At 40.9% G+C, this 25,862-nt stretch overlaps 1 protein-coding gene and 1 long non-coding RNA gene across 2 annotated transcripts; one reads left to right on the top strand and one right to left on the bottom strand.

Annotated features, from left to right (window-relative positions):
* The first annotated feature begins 1,747 nt into the window (after window positions 1–1,747).
* Window positions 1,748–23,926, top strand: Tnfsf4 (TNF superfamily member 4). The gene is made up of 3 exons (XM_027417237.2): window positions 1,748–2,136; window positions 19,321–19,363; window positions 21,173–23,926. The coding sequence occupies exons 1-3, from the start codon at window positions 1,978–1,980 to the stop codon at window positions 21,526–21,528; spliced, it is 558 nt and encodes a 185-aa protein (XP_027273038.1). The 5' UTR covers window positions 1,748–1,977; the 3' UTR covers window positions 21,529–23,926.
* Window positions 2,135–4,620, bottom strand: LOC118238556. The gene is made up of 3 exons (XR_004770252.1): window positions 4,316–4,620; window positions 3,445–3,551; window positions 2,135–3,196 (listed from the first exon to the last, which is right to left on the bottom strand). It is a non-coding gene; the product is annotated as an uncharacterized LOC118238556 (long non-coding RNA).
* Window positions 23,927–25,862: the final 1,936 nt, after the last annotated feature.

The following is a 25,862-nucleotide window of genomic DNA, read 5'->3' as shown; positions in this document are numbered from 1 at the left end:
CCCCCACATGCACATGCCCCACATGGAAATATCTGGATACACACACACACACACACACACACACACACACACGCCCCTAACTGAAAATCAGTATTCCTTGTGATTTTCAACGTGAATGCATTTTCTACAGTCTGTGTCTAGTTTCTATTAGAGTTCAGGGCTTCGCGCCCCCCCCCCCAATCGTCTCTTTCAGTCATTTTTTGAAAACAGATGAGTAAAATGTTACTGGTTATGGCAGGAGTTAAACACTGATTTTTCTTTCACCTTTTGTCTTCACACCCTGTGCCTTGCTCACACTTTGCTGAGGTAATCTTTGCGGCAGAGTAGCTTATGCAGGACCTGAGTCCTACTTCTGGCTTTCAAACCCTGATGCATGCCTTAGCTCCCAGCATGTTCTTCAAAGGCAAAGCCTCATTATTACAATGAAGGCATCAAATTATTTAAATTGTTGAATATTATGGCAAGCTACTTTCCATTTCCTGCAACTTGTTTTTCTCTTGACTATACCTCACATCCATGATTTTTTTTAAATTGCGAAAAATTTGAAGTATCATGTACCTTCTCATATTTCTAGTTTCAGAATATTTTTCTCTTACTTCTTTCTTTAAATATCTGTTGAAGGCTCCATGAGAAACCATGAGACCTACGTTCCCATAAAAGAGAGAGAGAATTATGTTGAGCATCCCTATGCTATCTTATTGACTTCATATCACATACTCAATAAATAGTTAGCCATTTTGGACATGACATTATTATCTCACATTTATTTAATTTCATTGTGCATGTCGGTGAGAAAGGGTAATCAATGTCTATTGGAAGGATATATTTGTAAAGCCTTTTGTTTTTGATTTTTTAAAAAAATATATGGATGTTCTGCCTGCATGTATGTACATCACTTGCATGGCTGGTGCCCACAAAGGTCAGAGAAGGGCATTAGATCCTTTAGAAGGAGAATTACAGACAGCTTGTGAGCTACCATGTTAGAGCAATTTGTTGAACCCCAGTCCTCAGGGAGAGCAGCCGGTGCTCTTAACCAGTGGGTCATCTCTCCAGCCCTGGGAAGATATCTTTACTTAGCAGGCTCTGAGTCCAGCCAACACTTCAAAGAAAATAGAACGCTCAAAGGTTACTTGAATTACTCATGCAGAAATTATGTGTGTGGGAAATATAAAAAAGGGGGGCAGGATTTTCTTCTGCTTCTTTTCTGATGTTAAGAAAATCAATTATGTGTCTATTGAGTTTTGCTGAAATGAATAAATACGATGCTTGCAAGGACATTTAACACAGCATTTGACTCAAAGCAGTTGCTCAATAAATACTAATTTATTTGGTTTAATGCAATGTGTTATGTGACTATAAGACCTCACCTTTATGCCTATCTGCAGAATCCACTGTCCTGTTTTTCTCTTTTTTTCCTTTGCATGTCAGGAACAAGCTGCATGTGTTTTGTTTCTGAATCTGTAAAATGGGCCTGGAGATTAATTGCATAAGAGAGACAAGGATATCAGAGCAGCATTTTCCTCAAATCTCTTCTGTGGTTTAAGACATCTTGAGGGATTGATAAGTGAGGTGCTAAAAAAAAAAGATAAAAAAAGATGATCTTTATCTATCTTTACGGGTGCAATAAAAAACTTAACAGCACATGTTTGTGACTGTCATTTCGAAGTCACTCAATTCATAACTGGAATGCCACAAAAACAACTCCCTGTTAGCCCAGAGGGAAAAAAAAAAGAAAGAAAGTAAAGGGGAAATTCAGATTAGTCACATAGAAGTTCCCCCGCCTGCAAAATCTGCAGAGTTAAAACTGAGAGAGTCTGCCCCACTCCTTCAATTGCCTGTTGTCTCAGGTTCTGGGACCTTTGTCTATCTTCTAACCCACAGGCCTGGCTTTGCCCTTGTCTTCCTTGTGGTGAGGACCAGCCTTCCCCAGGTTCCCCTTTGCCACATCTGCATCATCTCTGCACCCAGACTGTGAAGATGGAAGGGGAAAGGGTTCAACCCCTGGAGGAGAATCTGGAAAACGGATCAAGGCCAAGGTTCAAGTGGAAGACGCTATCGATGGTGGTCTCTGGGATTCAGGGAGTGGGGCTACTCCTGTGCCTGGTCTTCATCAGCCTGCACCTCCATCCTTCTCCGGTAAGATGCTTGTCCTCTAGCCCTTGCTGAATGGCAGTTAGAACAGCTGCAGTCACCTGGAAATAATTGAATGCTAAAACTGTTGAGGTCCCTGCCACCACCACCAGGTGATCGTAAAGTGTGGTCAGATACCCTTTGGTGCCCATTTCCTTCCTATTTCAACAGTAGCAGGGGTATGGCACACTGAAGGACAGAGAGACCTTGATTCCAGATTAATTTTTATGTCTTTTTCTTTCTAATACAAAAAAACCCCAATGTGTCTTGGTGAGCTGTCACCCTGAAGCTTTGTGTCACTGATGTATCTATCCATCCTGGTAGCAACTGTCTAATCAAGAAATCTATATTAAAAAAAGAAATAAACAACAGATTCTATCGTATGTACCTGCATATGCTTATGAGATTTTTTTTTTTAATCCTGAAGATATCAATATTAAGCCCTTTTCCCATCACTGGCCTTGTATCTGAAGGGCTGCAACATGTGTGTGCACATTTATTAGTGAGCAAGCTCACACACTTGCATCAATAACTATTTCATAGTCTTTTTTTGACAACCACTTTAAAACCTGCTTTTTTTTTTTTAAAAAAAAATTCTGAATCCCTTGTTTGATCTGGCCTCATAATTTTCATTTCCTCAGTGATTGTCAGGAAGTTTTTCCCTGGTGGATGACACATGAATGGAACTTATTTTTTAATGGGTCTGTTAGAGACACAGCTACCTCAAAGTAAACCAGGATACGATGAACAGTCCAGGCAAATGCCTGGGCTTGTCTCTGTTTACAGGAAGTTGGGTTTTTGGTATATAGAAGCTGGTGGGAGTGTATGTGCTCTTGAATACTGAAGCACGTAGGGTGCTTGTCACTTGTGTCTACAAACTCCAGAAATGTGGCTGGCGGTGCTCAAGCCTGCTTGGCCAATTAGAATATCGCCATACTGGTCCTCTTTCCTCCACTCCACATATGACTCTGTCCGGATGACAAGGAGGCACTCGGGGAGCAGGTGCCAGTGTAGAGTACTGTGTCTGTCGTAGGATGCCTAAGATGAAGACCGGAATTAGGCTCTTCTGAAAAGAAAGCAAACAGAGTAACCAAAAATAGAGCGGCTGAGTACATTGAATAGTTCAGGGAGTCTTGAGCCTTTTCAAACCGCAGAGCTGTGTGTTTGCTCACTTTGTGGGATGATGAAGACAGGATACAAGGCCCCAGTCAAGGGTAACCAGGCACACAAAGGCATCGGCAAGGGCAGGAGGGAGCAAAAAGTGAAACACAGGCGTAAACTGCTGGTGTCTGGGTCCTCTGTGGACAGACTCACCCAGGGCACTGTAAGGATAGTAGAGGTCCTGTCTTCAAGTACCCAGCAACTCTGTGGCTGAGGTGGGGAATCAAGCCAAAGCCGCATCTCCAGATTCTTGGGGTGAGCTGCAATTTAGGAGGGAATTAATTTTCTGTGATCTTGGCTCAGAAATGGAGTAAAAAGTAGGAGAGGTACATTGGTCATTGAAGCTGTTTACTCATGAAATAAGTAACCTGATTGCTCTTGACAGAGACGATCTGGGGTCTTAGCTATCTAGGATTTTTACACTGTTCTAGAACCTGGGCAATGCTATGGATCATTCTATTTAACCTCACTTATTAAGGAAAAGAGAGCATAGATAGGTGGAATAAATTTTCCATGGAACTTGGTCAAATTGTATTGATAGAGGAGAGATGAGAAGGGGGGGAGATAATGTCTTTGACAAAGGGAGTGGTGATACATTAAAGCACTAATGTTCAGTGTGGTGGCAGGTAGGCCAGGTGGTGGGGGGATGATGCAATTAACCCTCTCCTGGGAGACATATGCTTTAGTGGTATGTCAGGGGAAACTGAACTGCAAATTTATTCAGTGCCCAGGAAAACTTGGGTTTTCTGTTGTGGACACAAGGTAGAAAAATAAAAAATCCTGTTTTTTTTCCCCCTCCCCCTCCCCTTATTTCTCTGCTTTACTTTTCATCCCTAATTTCCTACCTGCAAGACTCTGAAATTACAGCTTCTAAACTCTACCTGGCAGTCAACTCTCCTTTGAAGTTTATTTGGTAATAATAACTAATGGGTTAAATTTCATTCACATACATGAAAAGCAGTTTTGTCTTTGGCATGCCCGTGTCCCGTGTGCCCCCCCCTCACCAAAAAAAGACAGCTCTCACTTATATACAGTTCACTTTCTCCTTTGGGTCTTGGTTTTCTCATTGGTAACAGGAGATGGCTGTATGAGATAGTCACTGAAGTTCCTTTCAGCTCAGCAGCTAATAAGCACTTCATCTCAAAGAACTGGCCTGAGGATTGCAGGAACAGAAAAGGTGTGTTAGCAGACTTTTGTGCCTAAATGTACAGCGTTCTTGGCTCTTAAGACTAGCCTGGAAGAAATCCTACTTTCCTGCTTTCCGTAGTTATTTAAGCAAGCTATTCTGAGTTCATAAAATACTTCCTTTAGAACGAGGAAAGACTGGAAGACTCTGGAATATCAGTGACTTGAGTTATAAAGCCGAGTGCTATGGTTGCTGACTCTGCACACTGGGAATTACCCTGGGGAGCCATTTAAAGTCCTGGGCTTCAGTCTTACCTGAAAACTGAAGCTAGGAAGCAATGGTAGAAAAAGAGCTGGTCTAGTAGGTAAGAAGTTTTTTATTTTTATTATTTTTAATGTGGTGCTTGTGTGTGTGTATGTATATATGCATATGTATAGGTTTATCCGTAATTTCCTACCTGCAAGACTCTGAAATTACAGCTTCTAAACTCTACCTGGCAGTCAACTCTCCTTTGAAGTTTATTTGGTAATAATAACTAATGGGTTAAATTTCATTCACATACATGAAAAGCATGTGGGTGCATGCTTTTGTGTACATGGCTGTGTGTGTATGGGCAATCATACATGGAGACCAGAGAATGAACTCAAATGACATACTCCGAAATGCCTCCCACACTCATTAACAACATCTCTCATATGTTTGTAGTGCACCAATTAGGCTAGGCTGTCTGGTGAGTGGAACCCAGAGATCCTCCTGTCTCTACCTTTCAGCACTGGGATTACAAGCACACACTATTATGCTTGGCATTTTTATGTGAGTTCTGGGGATTGGATTTAGGTTCTCATATTTCCTAGGCAAATGCTTTATCAAAATCTGAACTACCTCCTCAGCCTGTGAGAAGCTTTTGTGAATTATATCTGTGTGTTCTAGAGCTGTTGGAGTCTTCCAAGTTCTGTGTCACCTTTATCATGACCTTTTTTTAGAGTTGAGGACTTTTTCCGTAGCAAATCCCTCCTTCTTGTTGCTTGTTTCTGCTGGGAAAAGCAGAAGTGGTTTGTGTTAAGGAGAGACAGAATTAGAACTCAGTTTCTTGGTGATGTCTCGTATCATAACTTCAACAATTTATTTTTGTATTGTTAAATACCGGAAAGAGGAATTTGCTTTAACTCTTTGTCTAGAATTAGCTTAATTTAAATATCTACATGTATCTTTTTCTTAGAAATTATTCAACCATATGCATAAAATAACTTCAAATGCAAGTAGAATTTGATTTTTCTGAAAAACTCCTTGAGAATTAAGAAAAGAACAGCTGGAATATTGAATTAATTCATCATAAAGATTTTTGGGGTTCTGATGGTGGGTATTAATGAAATGGCGCAAAGACCCTGGGTTTTTGAGTAGGTGTTAGCCACAGTCTTTTATAAAAAACATAAAAATCCAAAGAAGGCAGGTAAATTGCTCATACCTATATACTTAATTAACTAGACAATTTTGACTCCTGCACTTGAATTCTTTTTATTAGTTAAAACATCCTTATATTACTTCTGAGTAATTTTTTTGTATAGGGTACTGTTTGAAGCTTAATGATAATAATAATATAATAATAACAATTATATTATTATTATTATTATTGCACTGGAGAAGGTTACTGTTTTTGTCTTAAAATCTTTGGATTCATGGTCAAGATTTAAAGAGAAGCCAAAAGGTGGTAGCCATGTGGAGACTTGCTCAAGGGACAACAGGAAGAGGAGTGGAGGGAGAAGAGGTTGCCTAAGATGTCTGGGTATGTGTGTGGGAAGTCAGGAGAACCGAGAGAAGAGCTAACACAATTCAACTGATGTTAGAGGAAAGAGTAGAATTTCCTACACAGACAGGAGGGATGGGGAAGGGTGGGCACAATAGCGAGTCATTCATCATGGCTGACATTGAATGTTCATGGAGAACGGAGCTAGGAGATGAAGCTGAAGATCTAGGCAGGCGTGGATGACAAAGGAGCTTGTGAATCATTCTGGGAAACTTGATTTATTCTATTTTATGCCAAATGGGGCAGTTATGAACCCTGATGATTCTCCACATCTTTCTTCTTGCATGGAATCTCAAGACTGGCAATACAGAAATTAACCGAATATCACCTGGCACTAGGGGGCACCACAGTAAAACTAACCATCCATCCCCGTATGCCTTAAAGGCAGCCTGCCCTCTTTTTTTTTTTTTCCAAATTCATTTAAGATGAAACCATCTTCTCGGGAATCAAATGCTCGTTCACATAGATGCAGAGGAACACTATCGGATAATATTATTCTTGTTCATACAGTGATGGTATTATCTAATTGACTAATTTGGGTGCATGTATATTCTGACCCAAGTCTTGAAAATAGGATAGAATGGTGTGAATGGGAATTATGCTGAAAAAATGTTACACACAAATATTGACACAAACACACACAGATCTATGGATCTTTGTTGCCCATTGCCCGAAGCATTGAGCATTGAGCATTAGCTCAAAGCATTAGCATTGAGCAGACCCAGCCTTACCAAGGGGTGAGCAACCCTTCTTCTCCATTTGGTAACAATTACCTCTGTGCCCTATACTCCCAAAGAACATGCTACTTTCTTCCGTTTTCAGGGGTTTTGCGTTGGTGGAAAATGAGCACTAATCTTTGTGATTGTGTGAGTCAGAGGAGCTGCAGCAGTGTCCTTATGATTTAACGCATAAAAAGAAAACGATGAGAACAAAATCTCGAGCTGTGATACATCATGCTTCTCTCTCTGTAGTCACTGGTGAAATTAATAGAAGAGTTAGTTTGAAATTGGACTCTCTAACCTCCTGTGCTTTGCTAGCTTTGATACTTTTCAAACGAAAGAGCCAAAATACTTCCTTATGTAGAAACACAGAAGATCATCTTAGATTTTGGGGAGAGGTGTTGAAGTGTAGCGGAGTATACAGTGAACCAGGAACCAGAAGTCTGGCTTGTCCCAGGCTTTCAGCTTCTTGATCCTGAGTCAATTCCCTGCATGTTAGTTTAATACTTTTGAAATTGGAACTTGGCTAGGACGATCACTCATTTGAGTACCGAGCTTCATAAACGCCAAGATTATTATTGTTATTCATGGACATATTTACATAAACACACTGCCGTATAATCGTTTACTTTGTAGTGGGTGTGTGTGTATATGAATGTAGACATTCAGCTACACCTCATAACTCAGCAAGCATACCATATTAAGATTAATCATAGCTTCATAAACTTGATTTCCGTATTGTAAATTTGGGAATTAAAGTAATCCACCTTGGAAAGAGTTCTGTTTTCTTCCTTCCTTCCCTTTCTTTTTAAAACATAGCTTTCTAATTAAGAGCTGTTTATGGCTGTAGTAGAGAATAAAAGCAGACAGAAGGGAGAATTTATGAAGTTGTGAAGTGTTAATAGGTTCAGTGTCTGGTTAAATGTGGTTCAAAAGAATCTAGAATTCAGGGTTGGAGAGATGGCTTAGAGGACAAGCGTGCTTACTGCTATTCTGAGGACTTTGTTTGGTTCCCAGAACATATCAAGTGGCTCATAGCCACCTGTGACTCCAGTTTCAGGGAATCTGACACCTTCGTCTGGCCTCTGTGAGCACATGCAAGCATATGGTGCACAAATACTCAGGCAGGCACATAAATGTAAATAAATAAGTTATTTTTTTAAATTTAGAATTATAGGATTACAACATATGGGCATGCTATCTCAGTTTTTACTGACTTTTATTCACATTTTCGAAATCTCCAGAGACCTGGCTGTTGAACAGCAGAAAATTTTATCTATGAGAAACACGTGGTCTGGCTCACAATTTTGGAAACACTGAAATAACTTAAGTGACTGATTTCTTTCTTCTTTTTTTGTGACTGATTTCCTTTTCGGAGATCTTTCACCCTGAAATGTCCCATAGGTGGGTTAATTTGTACAAATTTATTTGTCTTTGATAACATTTTTACTTTTTTGTTTGTTTGTAGTAGTCAGACAAAGGTATTTTTTAAAATTTTTATTTTACTTTATTAGTTCAAATTAGGAACAAGCTTGCTTCAGATGACAATGACAAGAAGCAAGCTTGCTTCTCCCTCTCTCTCCCCTCCCCCCAACATCCCACCTGTCCCTAGCCATCCCCCTTCCACTCCCCAGGCAAGGTAAGGCCCTCAAAAGGGGCTCCCCAAAGTCTACTACATCATCCTGGGCCAGGCCTAGGCCCTTCCCCATGTGTCCAGCAGACAAAGGTTTTAATAGTGACAGTTAATATTATAAATACTAAAAGAAACATCAACTTAGTCAGAGAGGGAGGAACACAAGGCCTTGCTGCATTATAAAATAAATTATCGAACATGCGTTTATTGTCTATAAGACACCAATTCAAGTAATTAATGTGATGATATGTTGTCTGAGTTCTATACTACCTGCAAATGCACATTCAACTGTCCAGTGATTATCTGGGGGTGTCTGCAGTTTAGGTATCACAAACTGGGTGGCTTTAAATGGCAGGAATTGATTCTCACAATCAATGCAGGTTGGAGATGCAGGAAAAGCCATGATCTCACTGAAGGCTCTGGGCAGGAACCTTTCCTTGCTTCTCTCTTGCTTTGGGTGGTTGCCAAAAATCCTCCCGGTTCTTTGGTTTCACACCAGCTTGTGCCTTCACTGTCACGTGGTAACCTTTTTGCTTTTGTGCAGCCTCTCCTTTTCTTTGAGGAGCACCAGTCATATCAGATTTAGGACCCACCCTAATCTCATTGCTGTCATTTTGACTACTCACATATGTAAAAACTCTACTTGTATCTATTTCCAAATGTATCTGTGTCCAAATAAGGACGCAGTCTGAGTTTTAGGCAGACATACATTTGAAGGGCATGCTGTTCAACCCACTGCAACCACTTACTCATTTTCTGAAATTAATGTTCATGGAGCATTGGTTTCCCACCAGGCACTGAGGGTGACACAATGGTGAACACGAAAGACATGGTCCTCCTTGTTCTGATAGAATTTGCAGCCCAGTGAGAGTAGCGGGGCATATGACAAGTACCTGTTAGCCAAGCAGGGCAGAGGTATTTAGGAAGGGATTTTTCAGGAGGCTACACCTGGTTTGCTTTTCAGTTGAGATTTAAAAAGTGAGGATCCTTTCCTCTTGCATTAGGCAGTTGTTTTGTCTTCTGTTAATTCTTCCACTGCTATAATACGACGATTTTACCCTCCCCCATCCTCATTTTCTCTTGGAGCACATGCTGACAGTTCAGTCTCATGCGAATGAATCTGGGCACTTCACTGCACTAGGTACAGCCTTCAGTGTTCATTACTTATCAGAGGAGCTCTCCTCAAGAGGAAGAGGCGAACTGTGGTACAGAAAGCCTTCATGTCACATAATGTTTGGAGATTACTCTTTGGAATTCTGTGACATCATTTAATGAACTTCTGCAATGGAGTTGCCGTTAGGCACCACAGTGCAGTCAGTTTGGTTGAGATTGGACAAAGAGACGAGGGTATTAAAAGGGCAGAAAGGGAAAGGACTTATTCTAGCCTCAGCACAGAAAGCAGGGAATCCCTACTGCTGCTCCAGGGCCCAGTTCACTTTACTAGGCTGCTTTCTTAAGGCTGTTGTCCCTTCTTATATAGTTGTGAGATTAGAAATGGGTGATTGGCTCCCAGTAGAAAACACCAATGGTAGGACTTCTACTGTTTTCCTTATGCTAAAAGATGTCCAGGACAATTTCAACAACCATGGCAGTGTACAGTGTTACAAGAGACACTGTCACTTTTTATGTGACCACACAGTTGCTGGCCTAGGTCCAGCCTGGCCTGAAAGACAAAGTGCTATCTCAGGTCAGCAAATGTAATTACTGAGTGCCATTATGTTTGAGACCTGGCAGGAAATGTGCTGATACAGTGGGTGAATTGTAAGCTCACTCTTCCAGTTACTTAGATACTAAACTAGTGCAAGAGTATTTTATCTGGCTGAGGGGAAGAAGAGAAAAATGTTTTGGTAGATTCCTTTGTCGGTATTATGTGAGGAATCCCCCAGTTAATTTGGAGTGGGAAATCCTAGTACAAGAATATCTTCCCTTTTCGGATACAAATAATTAGTGTGTTAGCTCAGTTACACATTTCATCATGTATTTTAGTGTTCAGGCTCCATGGATACTTCTGGCTGGTTTTGTCGTTTGGTTGAATATCTGAGAGTACTCTTAGGAACCAGAGACAATGAAACCACGGTCCATGTTCTCTGGGACAGGACATCGGAGTTCCTCTAGGGAGTCACATACAGTCAGTCACATACAGTTTGACAAGAGTGGGAATGGCGAACAGAAGAGGCCACTAGGTTATCAGCAGGCTGTGTAGTGGGGAAGAAGACAAACCTGAGTTAAGGAGAGGTTGGTTGCGTGGAAAAGGTGCTGGCAGAGGTGTTCAGGGTGAATGTGAACACGTTTTGGGTGGGGGAGAAAATGAATGTTCACAAAAAGCTCTATAGACTTTTTAAAGCAAGGTTTACAAAACCACTGCCTTTGTCTCTAAGAGAATGTAACTTTAGGAGAAGTTTTTATGAATATTAAAGATTTCTTGGCCAGGATTTTGCCTGTTCCTATTCCCAGTCCTTTCACTATGAGGTTCTGAGTTGTTTTGGTCAGAAGCAGAGCTCACTCTTTGCAACAGGCTGCTTCCATGAAGTACAAAGAAATCTTCAAGCAGGCAGTTCTACCCTCCCAGTCCACTGTAGTGTGGAAGGGTTAGAAACCCCACTTTTCTGATTTGAGACACAGCCTAAGAACTTACTAGGCTGTGCTCTCATGACCTCTCAGTTCTCCTCCGATGGTAGACGTTCAAGGTGGGAACAGCAACTGTCACAGTGGAGGTAGCATGGTGCACTGAGGGAACAGTCTCTGATTTCCCAGTCTCCTCAAGTGACTCACAGCTCATTCATGTGCCCCCTCGAGATCTTCACATTGTGCCTTGATATTGAGTGAGGAATGGCAAGCTCCATATATGACTGCAGAGCTTACTTCCTGGTTTCATATTTGATGAGTAACATTTGCTCCTGGCACAGTTACCCCTCTTCCAGACAAATGCCAGATGAGTATAAGGTCAACAGCATTATGTCACATCCCATTGAGTCAGAATCAGAAGCTCACACTCTCCAAAGATGATCTCTTAAAACATTGTCACCTTCCTGGGGACATGGCATAAGCAGCTGGAGGAGGGCCATCCTTTCGATTCTCTCATCTGTGTTATTGAACATGTCAAGAAATGTTCTATTTCCAGCTCTTCCAGTCACCCATTTTGAGCTTGTCTATGGGCTTGCTACTCCTTTCTTGGGCATGGACACCCAGTCAGAGCCCATGTGATGCTGCTGTTGATGGGATCTACATTGAGGACCTACAGGGGTGTCTTTCTGAGGAGTCACTTTTGGAGAACTTCTAGGTATTTTTAAATCTGAGTATTTTACAGTTATCCCCAAATTCAAATTTTTATCTCATTTGATAATGATTAAAACAGTTTCAAATCAGTCTTGCACTCCAGATAAGTGATTTTTTTTATGAGCTGCTTACTTTTAAGGAGTCCTGGAGTAAAGAGAAGAGTGGCTACTGTAACTCTGAACTCGGTACCTTTTACTCCTTAACAAGTTCTAAACAGGACTCTCATCTTCCTATTTCTAACTACAGGTAATTGTTATGTGTTATGGGGTGGTTTTTAGTAGGGGGAAAAGTGATGGATTTCTACACAACTATCTCAGTACATGGAACTATCAGAAGTTCTAAATTATATGTTTCCCCTTTTCTTAACTACACACAGGATGGCCTCGTTGGTAGGTGTTTCCTTCAGCTTATAGTAGAATGGCTTTTGCTGATCTTAGTCTTCATTTTTTCAAACCTAGATCCTCATGCTACCAAACCAGGAGATAATTTTGTTCGCATTTTCTGGAACTCCATGAAATACATTGCTTGTTGATAGTTTTATGGAGAGAGACAACTTTTATGAATGGAATATAATTTTGCCCAAACCAAGGAGTGTGCATGTTCTAGCTTCGTGTTCACAAATTTAAGTATAATGACTGTCACATAGTAATATTTATTTTCAGTCTTAAAGTATTTTTATTTTTTATCAATTTGCTTCAGTTAACACACAAAGCAAAGTGTTTCACTGCAGCATTTTAATATATTTACATCATTATACTTTTTTCTTATTTGCCTCATTCATTGACTTTTATCATCATTACCTTCCCCTGGCCCTTGCTGGTCTTTTCCTTCTCCCAAATGGTACCAGCTTCTGTTCTCATGTCACATATATATTCTTTTACTCTTCTCTTTACCCCCTCTTTTATATTCTCCTTCCCCTCTCAAGGTCCTCTCCTCTTCCTTCCTTCCTTCCTTCCTTCCTCCCCCCCCCCACCTCTCTCACTTACTTTATTTTTCACTGTGTAACCCTGGCTGTCCTGGAATTCACCCTGGAGACCAGGCTGGCCTCAAACTCACAGAGAGACCTGCCTGCCTCTGCCTCCCTGGTGCTGTGATTAAAGGTGTGCGCCGCTACCACCTGGCTTTCTTGTTTTGTTAGCTACACATAAACACATAAATATAGATTCCCACATTACTAGAGGAAATTTTCCGTATTTGTCTCTTTGGATCTGGCTTATTTTTAACATAACGACAGATGAGTGGTTAAAGACAAAATAGTTTATCTATAGAATTGAATTTTATTCAGGGATAAAGAAAAACAAAATTGTGCCATTTTCAAAATGGATATAAGCTGATACCATTATGTCGAGCAATACTTAATAACCTGCTGTTGCTTTTAGCCAAACTACCAAGTAATATAATAATCATATCATTCTTCAACTATTGAATAGCTCTCTGGGAACAGCAAGCATTTCCTGAGTACCAGTCCCATCCCCCATGTCCCTCCTCCCTGCAATAAGACCCAGGTCTTATTGAAAAATGTTCTCTCTGGATTTTTGCCTTCAGAAAGTTGACAATTTAGTGATATTCAAACTGTGAACCTTAGATTCTTGTAGGAATGTATATCCCTGGCTGCACCCAGATGTTTCTTTCTTTGAGACAGGGCCTGAACTTGCCAGGATAGACCAGGATGATCCAACTCACAGAGATCCACCTGCCTCTGCCTCTCTGCTGGTACTAAAGGCGTGTGCCACCATGCCTGGCAATCCAGACCTTTTGAGTTGGGCCTTTGTGACTAAGTTGAACATCTCTACTTTTGTTTTTCACAAATTTCCCAGGAGATTCTAATGCTTTTCCTCCTGCCTCCCTGCTTCCCTCCCTGCTTCCCTCCCTCCCTCCTCCCTTCTCTCTCTCTCCCTCCTTTCCTCCCTTCCTCTTTTCTTGTCTTTCTTCCTTATTTTCTTCATCTGTAGCAGATCTGACACCCAAGGAGAAAGCATGGATTCTGGGTTTTCCCTGAGTGCCATCACAATGAGGTCATTGACAATGTGCTGTGTGGCAACTTTGCTTCTCAGCATTGGGGTTGAAGTGGATACAAGAACACAGGCCTGGAATATTAATACAATCTTCAAGGCAGTGTCTCTTCATTTCATATTTGTACATGCAGAAAAATTGATGTCAGGTCTGGTGCCATAGAACTACAGTCTCCAGTTAGGAGGCTGAGGTGGGAGGATCAAAGTTCAAGGATATCCTGGGATAGAAAGTAAGTTCTAGGCCAGCCTGGGCAGTTTAGTGAAACCTTCTCATTAAAAGAGAGAGATAGAGATAGATAGATAGATAGATAGAGATAGATAGAGAGAGAGAGAGAGAGAGAGAGAGAGAGAGAGAGAGAGAGAGCAAGCAGGGGTTATGGCTCAGTGGTAGATTACTTGCCTTACATGGGCAAAACCTTAGATTCAATCCCTAGCAACCCAAACAAGGGAAGAGGAAAAATTATTGGATAATATAATAAAAATTATAGAGGATTTGGAGCAGGAGTCAAGTCCCTTCACTTCCATGGGCTTTAATTTTTTTCTCTGAGACATTATCTTCAAGAAACGATGGCTTCTTCTGTACCTTTTTTTTTCTTCTGAGGCAATTATATTTAAACCCCAGGCTGTGGCTGTGCTCAGTGGTGGTTGATTCTGGAGTTTGATTGTCAATTGTGAGGATAATGAGAGATCTTCACACTTTGCAGAGTAAGGAAACTCTGAGTTATAAGCTGTGATTATGTGAAAATCCCATGGCTCTAGCATATCTCCCAGTTTCCTTGGTGTTTGGAAATGCTCTGTGGTTTTTTGCTTGTCTTGGTATTCAGATATGCTGTTAATTATGTGGGGGTAGATGTCTTTGGATTGCTTCTGGAATACTTTCTCATGAGGCCCAGGTCCTCCCTGGGTTACAGATAGCCAGAGAGCTTGGTTCAAGGACTGACAGTTTTATTTTATCTTTAATTTTTTACATATCAAACAATATTATGGAGAATAAACCACAAAATGACAATGACCTTTTTTGTGTATCAAAGAACAATAGCAGATATTTGTTGACCTCTTAAATATTTCATGTCAAGTGATGACCAGTCACACACATTATCTCATTCAACCTAACACTAGCCCTCTGAGACAATAAACATTTTCTATTCCCACTTCACAAGTAAGAAACTGAACATCAGCAAGCTAAAAGCAATTTTCTAAAGGTCACATTAAAATATTCTAAGTAGGGGAGATGAAACATAGTTTTTGAAGGTATTATCAGTCAAGATTGATTTTAGGGTTCACTTTTGGTATTGTTCTTTCTATATTCTATGATTTGGCTAATGACATATATCCCCCATTATGGCTTCACTATCCCCAAACATTTCCTGTATTGCCCCTACTCAGCGCTCCCTAGGCCCCTAGTTCCTGACTCCAGGCATCCCCAGATCTTTTAGTCTCAATAGATTTGCTTCAACCAGAATGTTTTACAACTGGAATCACACAAAGTATAGCCTTCTTTGATGATTCTTTTACACAAATTACAAAGTGTAGTTTTCTTCACAGATTTTCACTTCCTGTTAGTGCTGAAAACAATGGTTGCCTTGTGGCTGCTTCATAATTTTATCTTCTCCAGAACTTTTGGTTGCATTCAAGTATTGGTGGTTATGACTGCAGCGTAGGCAATTGTTTGAGAAGAATAATGTTGGTTATTCAGAGAACAGAAGGGATGAAAGTGTTTACAGCGATTTGGAGTTTGGTGCTTTGAGTAGTGAAAAACAGAGATCATATTGACAAGGATTTTCTATTTTAAACCACAAGCAAGTAGAAAAAAAAAAAAACATAGTCAGTAAGATAGTGTGCCCAGTCACGCCTCAAAGTATGAATAACGTGTCTTAAAATATTTGGTATGGGGATATAGCTGTCAAGCATCAAGGATTTGATTTGGGCCTGGGTTGTGATTCTGATGGGCAGAAGCAGATAGGTAGACAATCTGGAAATAGAGAAGCATTTGTGTCAGCCAAACTGCTGGGTGGTTAACATTATTTTCCTTAAACTACATTGTTAGTTCGTGGGGCATTCCAGTTGCAGTGTGAAACCTTATAGTCATCTGTATGAAAGTTGAGAAATGGTTTATGACTTTTCCAAATTTGTGAAGCTGGAAAAGCCACAATTTGAACCAAATCTGAGGCCAACCAACCTGCTCTTTGTCTTGTCCTATCTGGTTCTTCATCTAAGGGGAAGAGGATTAAAGAAAAGATTGATTAGTCATAAGATGCAAGAAACTTGAGAATGAGGTTGCAGCTAGGCCAAGCATGACATTGGCTTTGGGACTATGGGGATGTCTCTGAACTGTGTAGGACATCTCTGGGCAGTGTGGGAGTGTCTCTGGGTATTGTAGGAGTGTCTCTGAGAAGTGTGGGAATGTCTCTGAGCAGGGTAGGAGTGACTGTCTCCCAGTGTGGGAATGTCTCTGGATATTGTAAAAGTGTCTCTGAGAAGTGTGGGAATGTCTCTGGATAGGGTAGGGGTGACTATCTCTGGGCTGTTGGGCAGGTGTGCAGAATGAGAACAGAAAGCTCTGGGAGCAGGAAGGATCACCTTTTTCCACTTCATAAAATTACCTGAATTCACTGAATTGTTGTTTCTAAGAGACTTCTGAGTATATGCAAAGTTTCACTCTATGTGACCTTTGGGAGAAGGAACAGGATGTTGGGGTTGCAGTAGATAATATCAGTGGAGGAAGTCACGTGTGGCTTTCCTGGCTGCCTCTTAATATCTCAGTCCCAGAAGATTCCCCTTTGGTTATTGCTACCTCTACAACATCAAGGCAACAAAAAGATAGAAATCTACACACACACACACACACACACACACACACACACACACACACATATAGAGGAACCCTTTAGAGTCTTTTGCAAAGTCAGACAAAATAATTAAACCACACACCTACCTAATGAGTTCAAAGTTGACAAGATAATGTTACAAACCAAAAAGGTATTAGAAAGGTTAGAAGGGCTGGTGAAACAATTTCCTAGAATGCAAAAGGCCCTGGGTTCAATCCCCAGCACCACACACACAGATACACACACACACACACACACACACACACACACACACACACACCAAAAAAAAAAAAAAAAAAGGAAAGGAAAAGCAAAGGAAGAAATAAACTCACAAGGGCCTTGATATCAGAGAATTTGAAGTCAATTTGTGAATTGGGAAATTTCTTGTTCTTTTCATTTGCAGGTAACTCATTAGCTCGGAGTTGCCACTTTTGTTTTGCTTTTGTGTTTTGAGACACAGTCTTACCAGGTAGTTCTGGCTGACCTGGAACTTGATATGTGGACCAGGATAAGATCCATCTACCTCTGCCTCCTGTGCGGGCATTAAAGGTGTGTACCATCACACTGGACTAGTTTTGTTTGCTTGTTTGTTTACCTGTTGTTATTGTTGTTTGGGGAGTTTAATATATATATATATATATATATATATATATATATATATATATATATATGAGTGTGTGTGTGTGTGTGTGTGTGTGTGTGTGTGTGTGTGTCTGTGTGTGTGTGTGCTGAAATGGATGCCCATTGTGTTGTAGTGATTTTTAAAGATGACAATCTGATTCCTAGGGAGCTTGTGATACTTAATCTAAGACTACCCAGTACTTGCTTGTCTGGTATCAAAACCCAGGAACTGCGTGTTGTACTAAGCCCTGTGCCACTACATAGACTGCTTCTGACAATGGGTACTGGTACCAACCAGTCCCAGAGCACATTATTTGTCTAGGGAATTATGGTGGTGAGGGTAATGGGTCTTTTGGAGGTCTTCTAGAACATGTCATAAAGCACACAGAAGCAGTAGGCAAGGGGTGGGAGGCAAGACTCACATTCCTATCCAAGTCAACACTCTCCACATGCTTACCACATTGCATCACTGCTGTTCTTTAGCCCAGGGACTGGCAGGGCTTGGGAAAGCCCTTCCTCCTCCCTACACAGTCCATTGATCTTAGCTCACAGAGATCCATGATTACATTTAAAAGAGAAGTAGGGGATTCCTCATCTGTTTGAGGGAGTCCCCAGTGGAATCCTCTTGACTGAAGCTAATAGTCTGCCAGGAGAGTGGGAAGTAGGGATTCCACTGCTCAGGGCATGAAAACAAATTTCTCCCATGCCTCCGATAGGACATTCTGCCAAAAATAACCTTGTGGCTGTTGTTCTTGGCAGGAGCCATGGGCAGTTTTTTCTTTCTATTTTCTTTGTTAGTAGGGAATACACCATGTAGTAGAAAGGGTCCCTACTATTCCTGACCTCAGGCTTCAAATCATTTTTCCCAGAGACAACCTTTGTACCTGGCTTCTTGGTGCATTCTTTGTGGTTTACTCAGCGTGTACAGGAATGTTTCTGGTTTTTTAGGGACATGAATATTCTTTACATATGGTTCTGTCCTTGTTATTTTCACTTCATAGATCTTTGACTTTGCTCCATTTTTTAGTTTCTTTGTCTTTTTGGCTACTGAGTCCTGTGCATTTTTATCGTCAAGCTTCTTCTCCTTACTGATTTACTTCTTGCTCTCATATGCTGACTTGGCTCGTGTTAGGCTTTTCAAGCTGTTGAAGAGAAGGGAAAGGTCCAAGGCTTTAGAATTGGCTGGTGGGATGACTCATTGGATAAATGCCTGGTCCCAACCTGACAACCTGAGTTTGATCCCCTGAAACTATGTAAAGGAGGAAGGAAAGAAATAATTCTACAAAACTGTCCACACACACACACACACACACACACACACACACACACACACACACACACACACACACTACATAAGACTAATTAATGAGAAACTACATCTTTTTAAAAGGTCCAGGAAGTGGCTCAGTGGGTTCTTGGTGTTTGCTACTGAGCCTAAGGCCTTGAAATTGATATGCCAAACTCACACGATAGAATGAGAGATTGACTCCTGAAGTTGGCTTCTGACTTCTACACACACACACACACACACACACACACACACACACTAAAAACAAGCTATCTACATGCAAACATATTGTGCTTTGAAGGGTTAGAGCAGGTTGTTTAGCCTCTTAGAAACAGGACATGTTTACACCTGTGGAAGAGAGTGCACACAAGAAGCTTCTGCAACTTTCTCCTACAGTGTTCTGGGAGTCTGGGCCCACGAGGGACTTTCTAATGAGTGCTACTATTTAAATGGAGAATTGGGGCCCTGTGAATGAATCAACCTAGTACGCCAAAGAAGAGTTTGGTGGAATGAAGACAGATTTCAGATACTTGCATGATAGAGCAGAAGTACCTTTCCCTATCAGAAGACATGTTATACAGTAGAAAAGCAAAGATGTGTAGCAAGTCTGGGTCAGATTCTCAAAGAAAATGCAGCTGTCTTTTGTAGAGGGTTTTTCCTGTGGGCTACTGTATCCATTTCACCTTTCTTTTTGTAAATATCCATCTTTCCCCCCCTTTTAGGTGAAGCATCCTCCAATCCAAAGTCTCCGAGCACAAGTTACCAGTAAGTATTCAAAAAATTATCTTTATGTAGCTCTTTTATGTATTGGTGTGGCTCATGTGTGTCTGTGTTTGGTGCCTGTGTATGTGATGTGTATGTGGGGGTGGAGGTTGGTACTGGGTGTCTTTCTTGTTTGCTCTTCAGCTTCTATTTTGAGACAAAGTCTCTCACTGAATCTGGAACTTACTGATTCAGCCAAACAGCAGGCTGGCCAGCAAGCTTCAGGGATCCACCTGCCTCTGCTTCCTCAGAGCTGTGATTGTAGTCATCACTGTGCCTGGAATTTTTCTTTTTCTTTTCTTTATTTCTTGTGTTTGTGTGTGTGTGTGTGTGTGTGTGTGTGTGTGTGTGTGTGTGTGTGTGTGTGAGAGAGAGAGAGAGAGAGAGAGAGATGAACTGAACTCAGGTTTTCATCTTACTGACGGAGTCATCTGCAAAATCTTGTACCCATGCTTTAAATAGGATCTTTTCTGTGGTATCTTAATTTTCCTAGAACACAGGCTCTGTCATTTCCATTAGGCAAGTGTCACACCCCCAAATTGTTGGAGTCTGAATATTACTTTTTTCAGGAAAAAAAGGGCTTAGTAACCAAAGCAGTTCTTGTCTCTGTGCTTAACGAGTCTTTCTCAATCCTCCCCAAAATGACTTAGGGTAGGGATTTCACTTTGTTTTCATCTAAGTGTTCTAAGGCTGTAAGACACCTGCCAGTTCTACACTGTAACATGATAATACCTGAATGAGAGTTGGGGGAGGCTCTGTATGAAGAAAAACTGATGCTTTGATCAAGAGAGTATCACTTGGGTCCTTGATCACTGCCAACCACTGGAAGTTTCTATATGAGTTTTAGAGTATTTATTAAGTTAGCTGAGCTGAACGGGAAGTACATTTTGCCTTAATAAGTCATTCTTATTTTCGATTCAAAGTTTAGCTCCCAGGTCTGGCACAAAGTAAGAATTATTGAACTGGGGGCAGCAGTGGGGACCTGTTATTTCCTATCACCAAGGAGCACGGGCCAGAGTAGGTGTTGCTCTGCCCTTCAAGATGATATTCAGGCTGATGCAGAACGGCAAGAAACTTAGGCTTTGGGGTTTGCTTCTGGAAAGGCCCAGAACAAAGTTACCAAAGATGCTGCTTGTCCTGTTCTCCCTCCTCCCCCTTCTCTGCCTCCTTCTTCTCCTCCTCCTCCTCTTCTTCCTCCTTTGTCGGTGGCAGTGACTCTTCCCAAGCTACCTTCCAGGAAATGCTAGTTATAAGAGGTAGAAGGAAGAAGCAAGAAACACCGCTGTGTTCCTGGGCTGTCTATCCCTGCTTCATGGGACTGAGCCCATTTTCATCCCATCAGCACCCTGTGCTAGGCTCCATCACTAAGCTTACTTGACTGCAGGCAAAGACCACCAGTATTGCTGTCAGTGAGTCTGATTCCAGTGGGGAGGGGGCATGGGAGAAATTTGTCTTTCATGGTCTGGTAGGAAGGTGCAGGAATGGTTAAGTGCAGTTGCTCTGAGTCAAGCTAATAAGGGCTGACAGGACCAAGGCAATGAAGGTCCTGTTGCCCCACCACTTCTAACCTTTGCTGTAGTCTATCCACTGGACTGGAAAATAAAGGTACCTGTCTTTCCTGCCACATGTCTGAGGTGACAATGGCTGTGACCTCTCCGCTCTTTCCACAGGTATAGCAGGTTCCAGATATTGGTACAGTACAGTGCTCCCTTGCTTTCTTTCCAAAATCTCCTTCCCTATTAGTTTTTCTGGAAGATTCTTGTCTCATATTTTGCTTGTCTTATATTTTATCTTGTTTTCAATTCCTTTTAGGATGTGAGAATGGGAGACTATTCTTCAGCCTACCCAGGAATGAGTATCAAACCATGGAGGTGAAGAACAACTCAATTGCCATCACCTGTGATGGGCTTTATCTCATCTACATGAAGGGCTCCTTTTTCCAGGAGGTCAAGATCAACCTTCATTTCCGGAAGGGTCGAAGTCCCATCTCTATGCCCATGCTGAACAATGGTCAAAGGGTGGACTTCACTATGGTAGCTTCTTTGGCCTTCAAAGATATAGTTTACTTGACTGTAAATGCTCCTGATACTTCCTGTGAACACCTGCAGATAAATGATGGAGAATTGATTGTTGTCCATCTAACTCCGGGTGGATTCTGTGCACACTGAAGATCTATGGCAGCACTGTGAACCAGATGCCACTGTGAATTCCACTCCGAGGGTGGACAGAACACAGATTCTTTCTTGGGAGAGATGAGTCTGTCCAGCTCAACTCTAGGAGATGTGACGAAATGCAGATTCTACTCAACTTTCTCACTCAGGGATATTTAAAACCTGTTTAAAACTTGCCAATTGACCTCTCAATCCCATGATTGCCTTGAGCCTTCTAAGAGACCTTCTGGGAATGAGATAATAAATGTCTCTACAATACACATTGTTTCTGTTACTCAGAAGATTATTGTAATAAACTTCTGTCACTGAAAACAGCACTTGGTTATGATTTTCTAGACTTCTGGCATTGTCCAAAGAAAGAGCAAGGAATGGGGCTATGAGTCTGGAAAGGGTGGTGTCCTTCAACCAGTAGGAGCTGAAGTGCCCTCTCCAAGGTGAATGTGATCCATGTTTACATGTTGCCCTCTCTCATTTCATGGGAGATCAAAAGAAAGATTGCCCTATGGAAACTAGGACTTGAGGACACAATTTAAATGACACGGTATACTCTGGGTTTACTTCTGTTATTGCTCTTCTTTCCTGGCTTCCAGACACACATAATAGAAAACTCCCTTCAAAGAGCTATCCTGGGGCTATGATACCACCCAAAAAAACCACATCAGTGATGTAAAGAAAACCAATAGAGCTTTGTTTCTTATACAGGGTGTGAGAGATAGTTTACTCTGAAAGTTATTTTTATTATAGGGGATAATAGTGAATTGGATTTCTCAGGATTCCCACAATCTGAGGACTGGTGTGTAGGTTCTCTCTTCCCAAACTTTTATGTAAATTTTTGATAATTTTTGACATTGCAGTATATTCTGGTCATTTTTCAATAGAAGATATAATGCATCACAAAATCTTTGTAGATGTCTCTGTTTCCTCGTAAGGGTTACATTGTGCTACAATACAGTGGTTATCTCTTGAACCTCCAGGAAGTTTGAAGTCTATTAATCCTTGTACTAAGTGAGCTCAGTTATATTTGGATTTTTTGTCTGATAATTTTATGTTTTTCTTAGGCATCTATCTAAAGCTATAGTCTCAGTCTGTTCCAATCTGTTATGAAAAGAAACTGAATAAAAATGCTACCTAAAAGAATGTGAGCATGAGATAACCACAGGGGTTACTACTGGAAAGCCCACTGTGGGCCTCACATTGGGCTGAATGTGTTACATGAATTACTCAGGGTAAAATGTTCTGATCTTTGTCCTGGTGACTCAGGAGATTTGTGTGTGTGTGTGTGTGTGTGTGTGTGTGTGTGTGTGTGTGTGTATGTGTGTATTCAGTTTTGGTTATTGACTATGTTTTGTAAACTTGTTGCTACCTAATAAGTGACAGCTGAAAAAGCAATTGTTTATAACTACAGGTTAATATTTAAGAAAATGCATGTTTTGTTTTTTTACGTTTGTGATTTATGTCTGTAATTTTTCTTTTTATGGACGTGCAATGCACAGACCTCGACTAAGCATCACTGTTGTATTGGCTGTTGTCTTGAGTGCCATGGTCTCTGCTCTGGACCCTCACTCCCCTGGAGCACGCCTGACCTGCTCTGTGCTGGCCTCTGTTAGCCACTCTGGGATACTGCTGCTCTGTGCCAACCTTAACCCCCTACCTGCTTCCATCTGTGATCTGGGTCTCAGTTTCCTTATTAATTCCTTCAAAGGAATAATTAACCCTGTACTCTATGCAAAGTAGAGATTCAGGAAATGAGAACTGGGGGAGAAATTAGGAGTCAGGAAATCTAAATTTGACTCAGTCACTAAACAAGTGACTTTGGACAAATGATATTCTATTTCTGCATTCTGCTTTTCTCCAGTAACATGACAAAAACATGAAATGTCTAACAGTTTAGAATATTATGTTTGTAGCATTAGCCAAAGATCCCACATGTTAAATGTTTCTGTGCTGAGTAATTTTCTCTTTTGATTGTTGGAAGCTGCTTTTTAAATTTTTGGTTTGTTTTTTGTTCTTTTGTCTACCCTTTACAAACTACACGTCCCCCCTTAAGCTTCTTGGTAACTCCTTCCAGAGTAGTTACCCACTGTTATCTAATGACTTTCAGTTCACAAGATGAGATGATATAGGGAGTACAGTTTTTTTGTTTTGTTTTGTTTTTGTAAAGGTAAAAAAAATCCTTTATTTTTAAGATATGGCTTAACTACACACTGTATTAAGCCAGTTTTGGAATGTCAATCATAATATGTACTTAAGTTTATCAGGTGGTTTCCTGGTTTTAAGCCATAATTTTGTATTCAGTATATTCCTGGCTCTCAGGGAGTATAAATATTAATGTTAGCAATATGTAAAATAATACTGTTTGTATTTACATGGATAGAATAAAAGACCTTAGAATCTACTTGTGGTTAGAGTGTTGTTTTTCTTTGTGTTTTTTTTTCAACATGTCCTGGTTAGCTAATTCCTCATAAGCATGGGGGATGGGACAAACTTTCTGACTCCCTCCCTGGCTCTGCCCAGGGGATGGTTGAACTGGAAATCAGTGTCCCTGCTTACAGCTCAAGGGATCTGCCTATGCATAGTCCTTTCAAGGACATATGGACTTTCTTTCACATGGGCTTTTCATTTTTGTATCTAACCCTGGATGATCTGAGAATTAGGTCCCCTCTGCCTGGTAGTAATTACTTGCTGTCTCAAAGGAGGTCACCAGTATGAGTGGCTTTTGTCACAAAGTATGGCCACAGGAGTTTTGGTGCCACCTTGATGATATTTATGACTCTCTATTCCCTAAGTGCTCTTTAGTATCAGCTTCTTTGGTCTCCCCTTCCCTTCCTTTCCCTTCCCTTTCCTTCCCTTCCCTTTCCTTCCCTTCTTCTCTTTCCTTTTTTCTCTCCCCTCTTTTCCCTTCTCATTTTCCTTTCCTCCCTTCCCTCCCCTTCCCCTTTCTTACTCCCTCCCTTCTCTTATTTCTCCTTCCCTTTCCTTCTCTCTCCTCCTCTTCTCTCCTCTCCCCCTCTCTCTCCTCCTCCCTTCCCTCAACTTGCCTTTTCTATCCTCTGCCTTTTTTGATCTTTACTCTTTCTCTGTCCACTGCTCTGGCACCTGTATTGTGTAGGGCTGCACAGCCTTCTTCTCCCTTTGTGACAAAGGTCACCATTAAGAACTTAACCAGCCATGTTCTGGCCTATGTTATATTTCTTTGTTAAGTTGAATTTAGCTTCCAATATTTAAACACTGAGAAATTTCTCAATGCTTTGAACAATAAAACAACAGAAAGGTCTTGATTTTTGGCATGCTAGTAAGCATCTCCAGCTGGGGAACAGTCTCTCCAGCTTCTACCATCTACACTTTGTTCAAAGGTGCTCACATCAACTCACTAGTTACCTAGCTTTGGAGCATTTGCATGGCTATAAGTGCTCTCTGTACTTGCCAGTACCACTGCTTATATATTAAGAACAGTTAAAGTAATTTTTAAAATCCATTCTAAAGTCACACACATTGTTATTATTTGCATTATTAGTAAAACAAACACAAACAAACCCTCACATATTGAGTACTCAACTTATTCCAGGCTTTGTATTAGTCATCTTTGGAAATGTGTTTAGTTCTGTCCCCCAGTAACTTATGATTCCTCTTTTAAATACAAGAACTTGAGACCCTCAGGTAAACTTGCCCAAAGTCCCACAGATTCAAGAGCAAAGACTGCTGACACAAACAAGCATGCTCTTAACCACTGTAACCCTGGCCTTCATGAGCATATCTTTGTGGATATAATGGGCACTTCTACACAGTCCATCCTCCTCATCCATGGTGTTGACTGAAGGCATCAGAATCATTCCTGAGTCTACCATCTTCCCTTCTTCACACTCTCAAAAAAATTATACTGTTAATGAGAAGTCATCTTCCTAACTATCCACAGATATATGAGCCCATAACATTGAGATATAATCATGAGATTACAAGTACACATCACATGAGATTATACATTATAGTGTAAGTATTGGTGAGATATCATTGTTGTCTCTGCACATGTGAATTTACAACAGAAGTAATCAGTTTCCAGAGTCTGTGGTCCCATAAGCCTTGCCTGAATGGGGTTTTCCTTCACCAGAGAATTATTTACCTGGTGGGTTGACATCTGAATTACCAACTGCTATCTGCTTTTACATCATGATCCACAAAAGCTTGTAACAGCCATACCCACTCCAACAAAACCACACCTTCTAATAGTGCTATGCCCTATGAGATTATGGGGGCCAATTACATTCAAATTATTACAACTGAAAAAATGTTGACCATACCCTATAATGTGATGCTGAAAGTGTTCCAGAAAAGAG

This window comes from Cricetulus griseus, chromosome 5 (genome assembly GCF_003668045.3).
Source record: "Cricetulus griseus strain 17A/GY chromosome 5, alternate assembly CriGri-PICRH-1.0, whole genome shotgun sequence".
Taxonomy (NCBI): domain Eukaryota; kingdom Metazoa; phylum Chordata; class Mammalia; order Rodentia; family Cricetidae; genus Cricetulus; species Cricetulus griseus.
This window is presented reverse-complemented; position numbering and strand designations above follow the sequence as displayed.

What these genes read in the sequence shown, in the direction of transcription:
- Tnfsf4 (XM_027417237.2), top strand. Translation starts at nt 1,978, where the DNA reads ATGGAAGGGGAAAGGGTTCAACCCCTGGAGGAGAATCTGGAAAACGGA. An exon ending in TGCACCTCCATCCTTCTCCG is followed by an intron (nt 2,137 to 19,320) that starts GTAAGATGCTTG and finishes CCCCCCTTTTAG; the next exon opens with GTGAAGCATCCTCCAATCCA. An exon ending in TCTCCGAGCACAAGTTACCA is followed by an intron (nt 19,364 to 21,172) that starts GTAAGTATTCAA and finishes AATTCCTTTTAG; the next exon opens with GATGTGAGAATGGGAGACTA.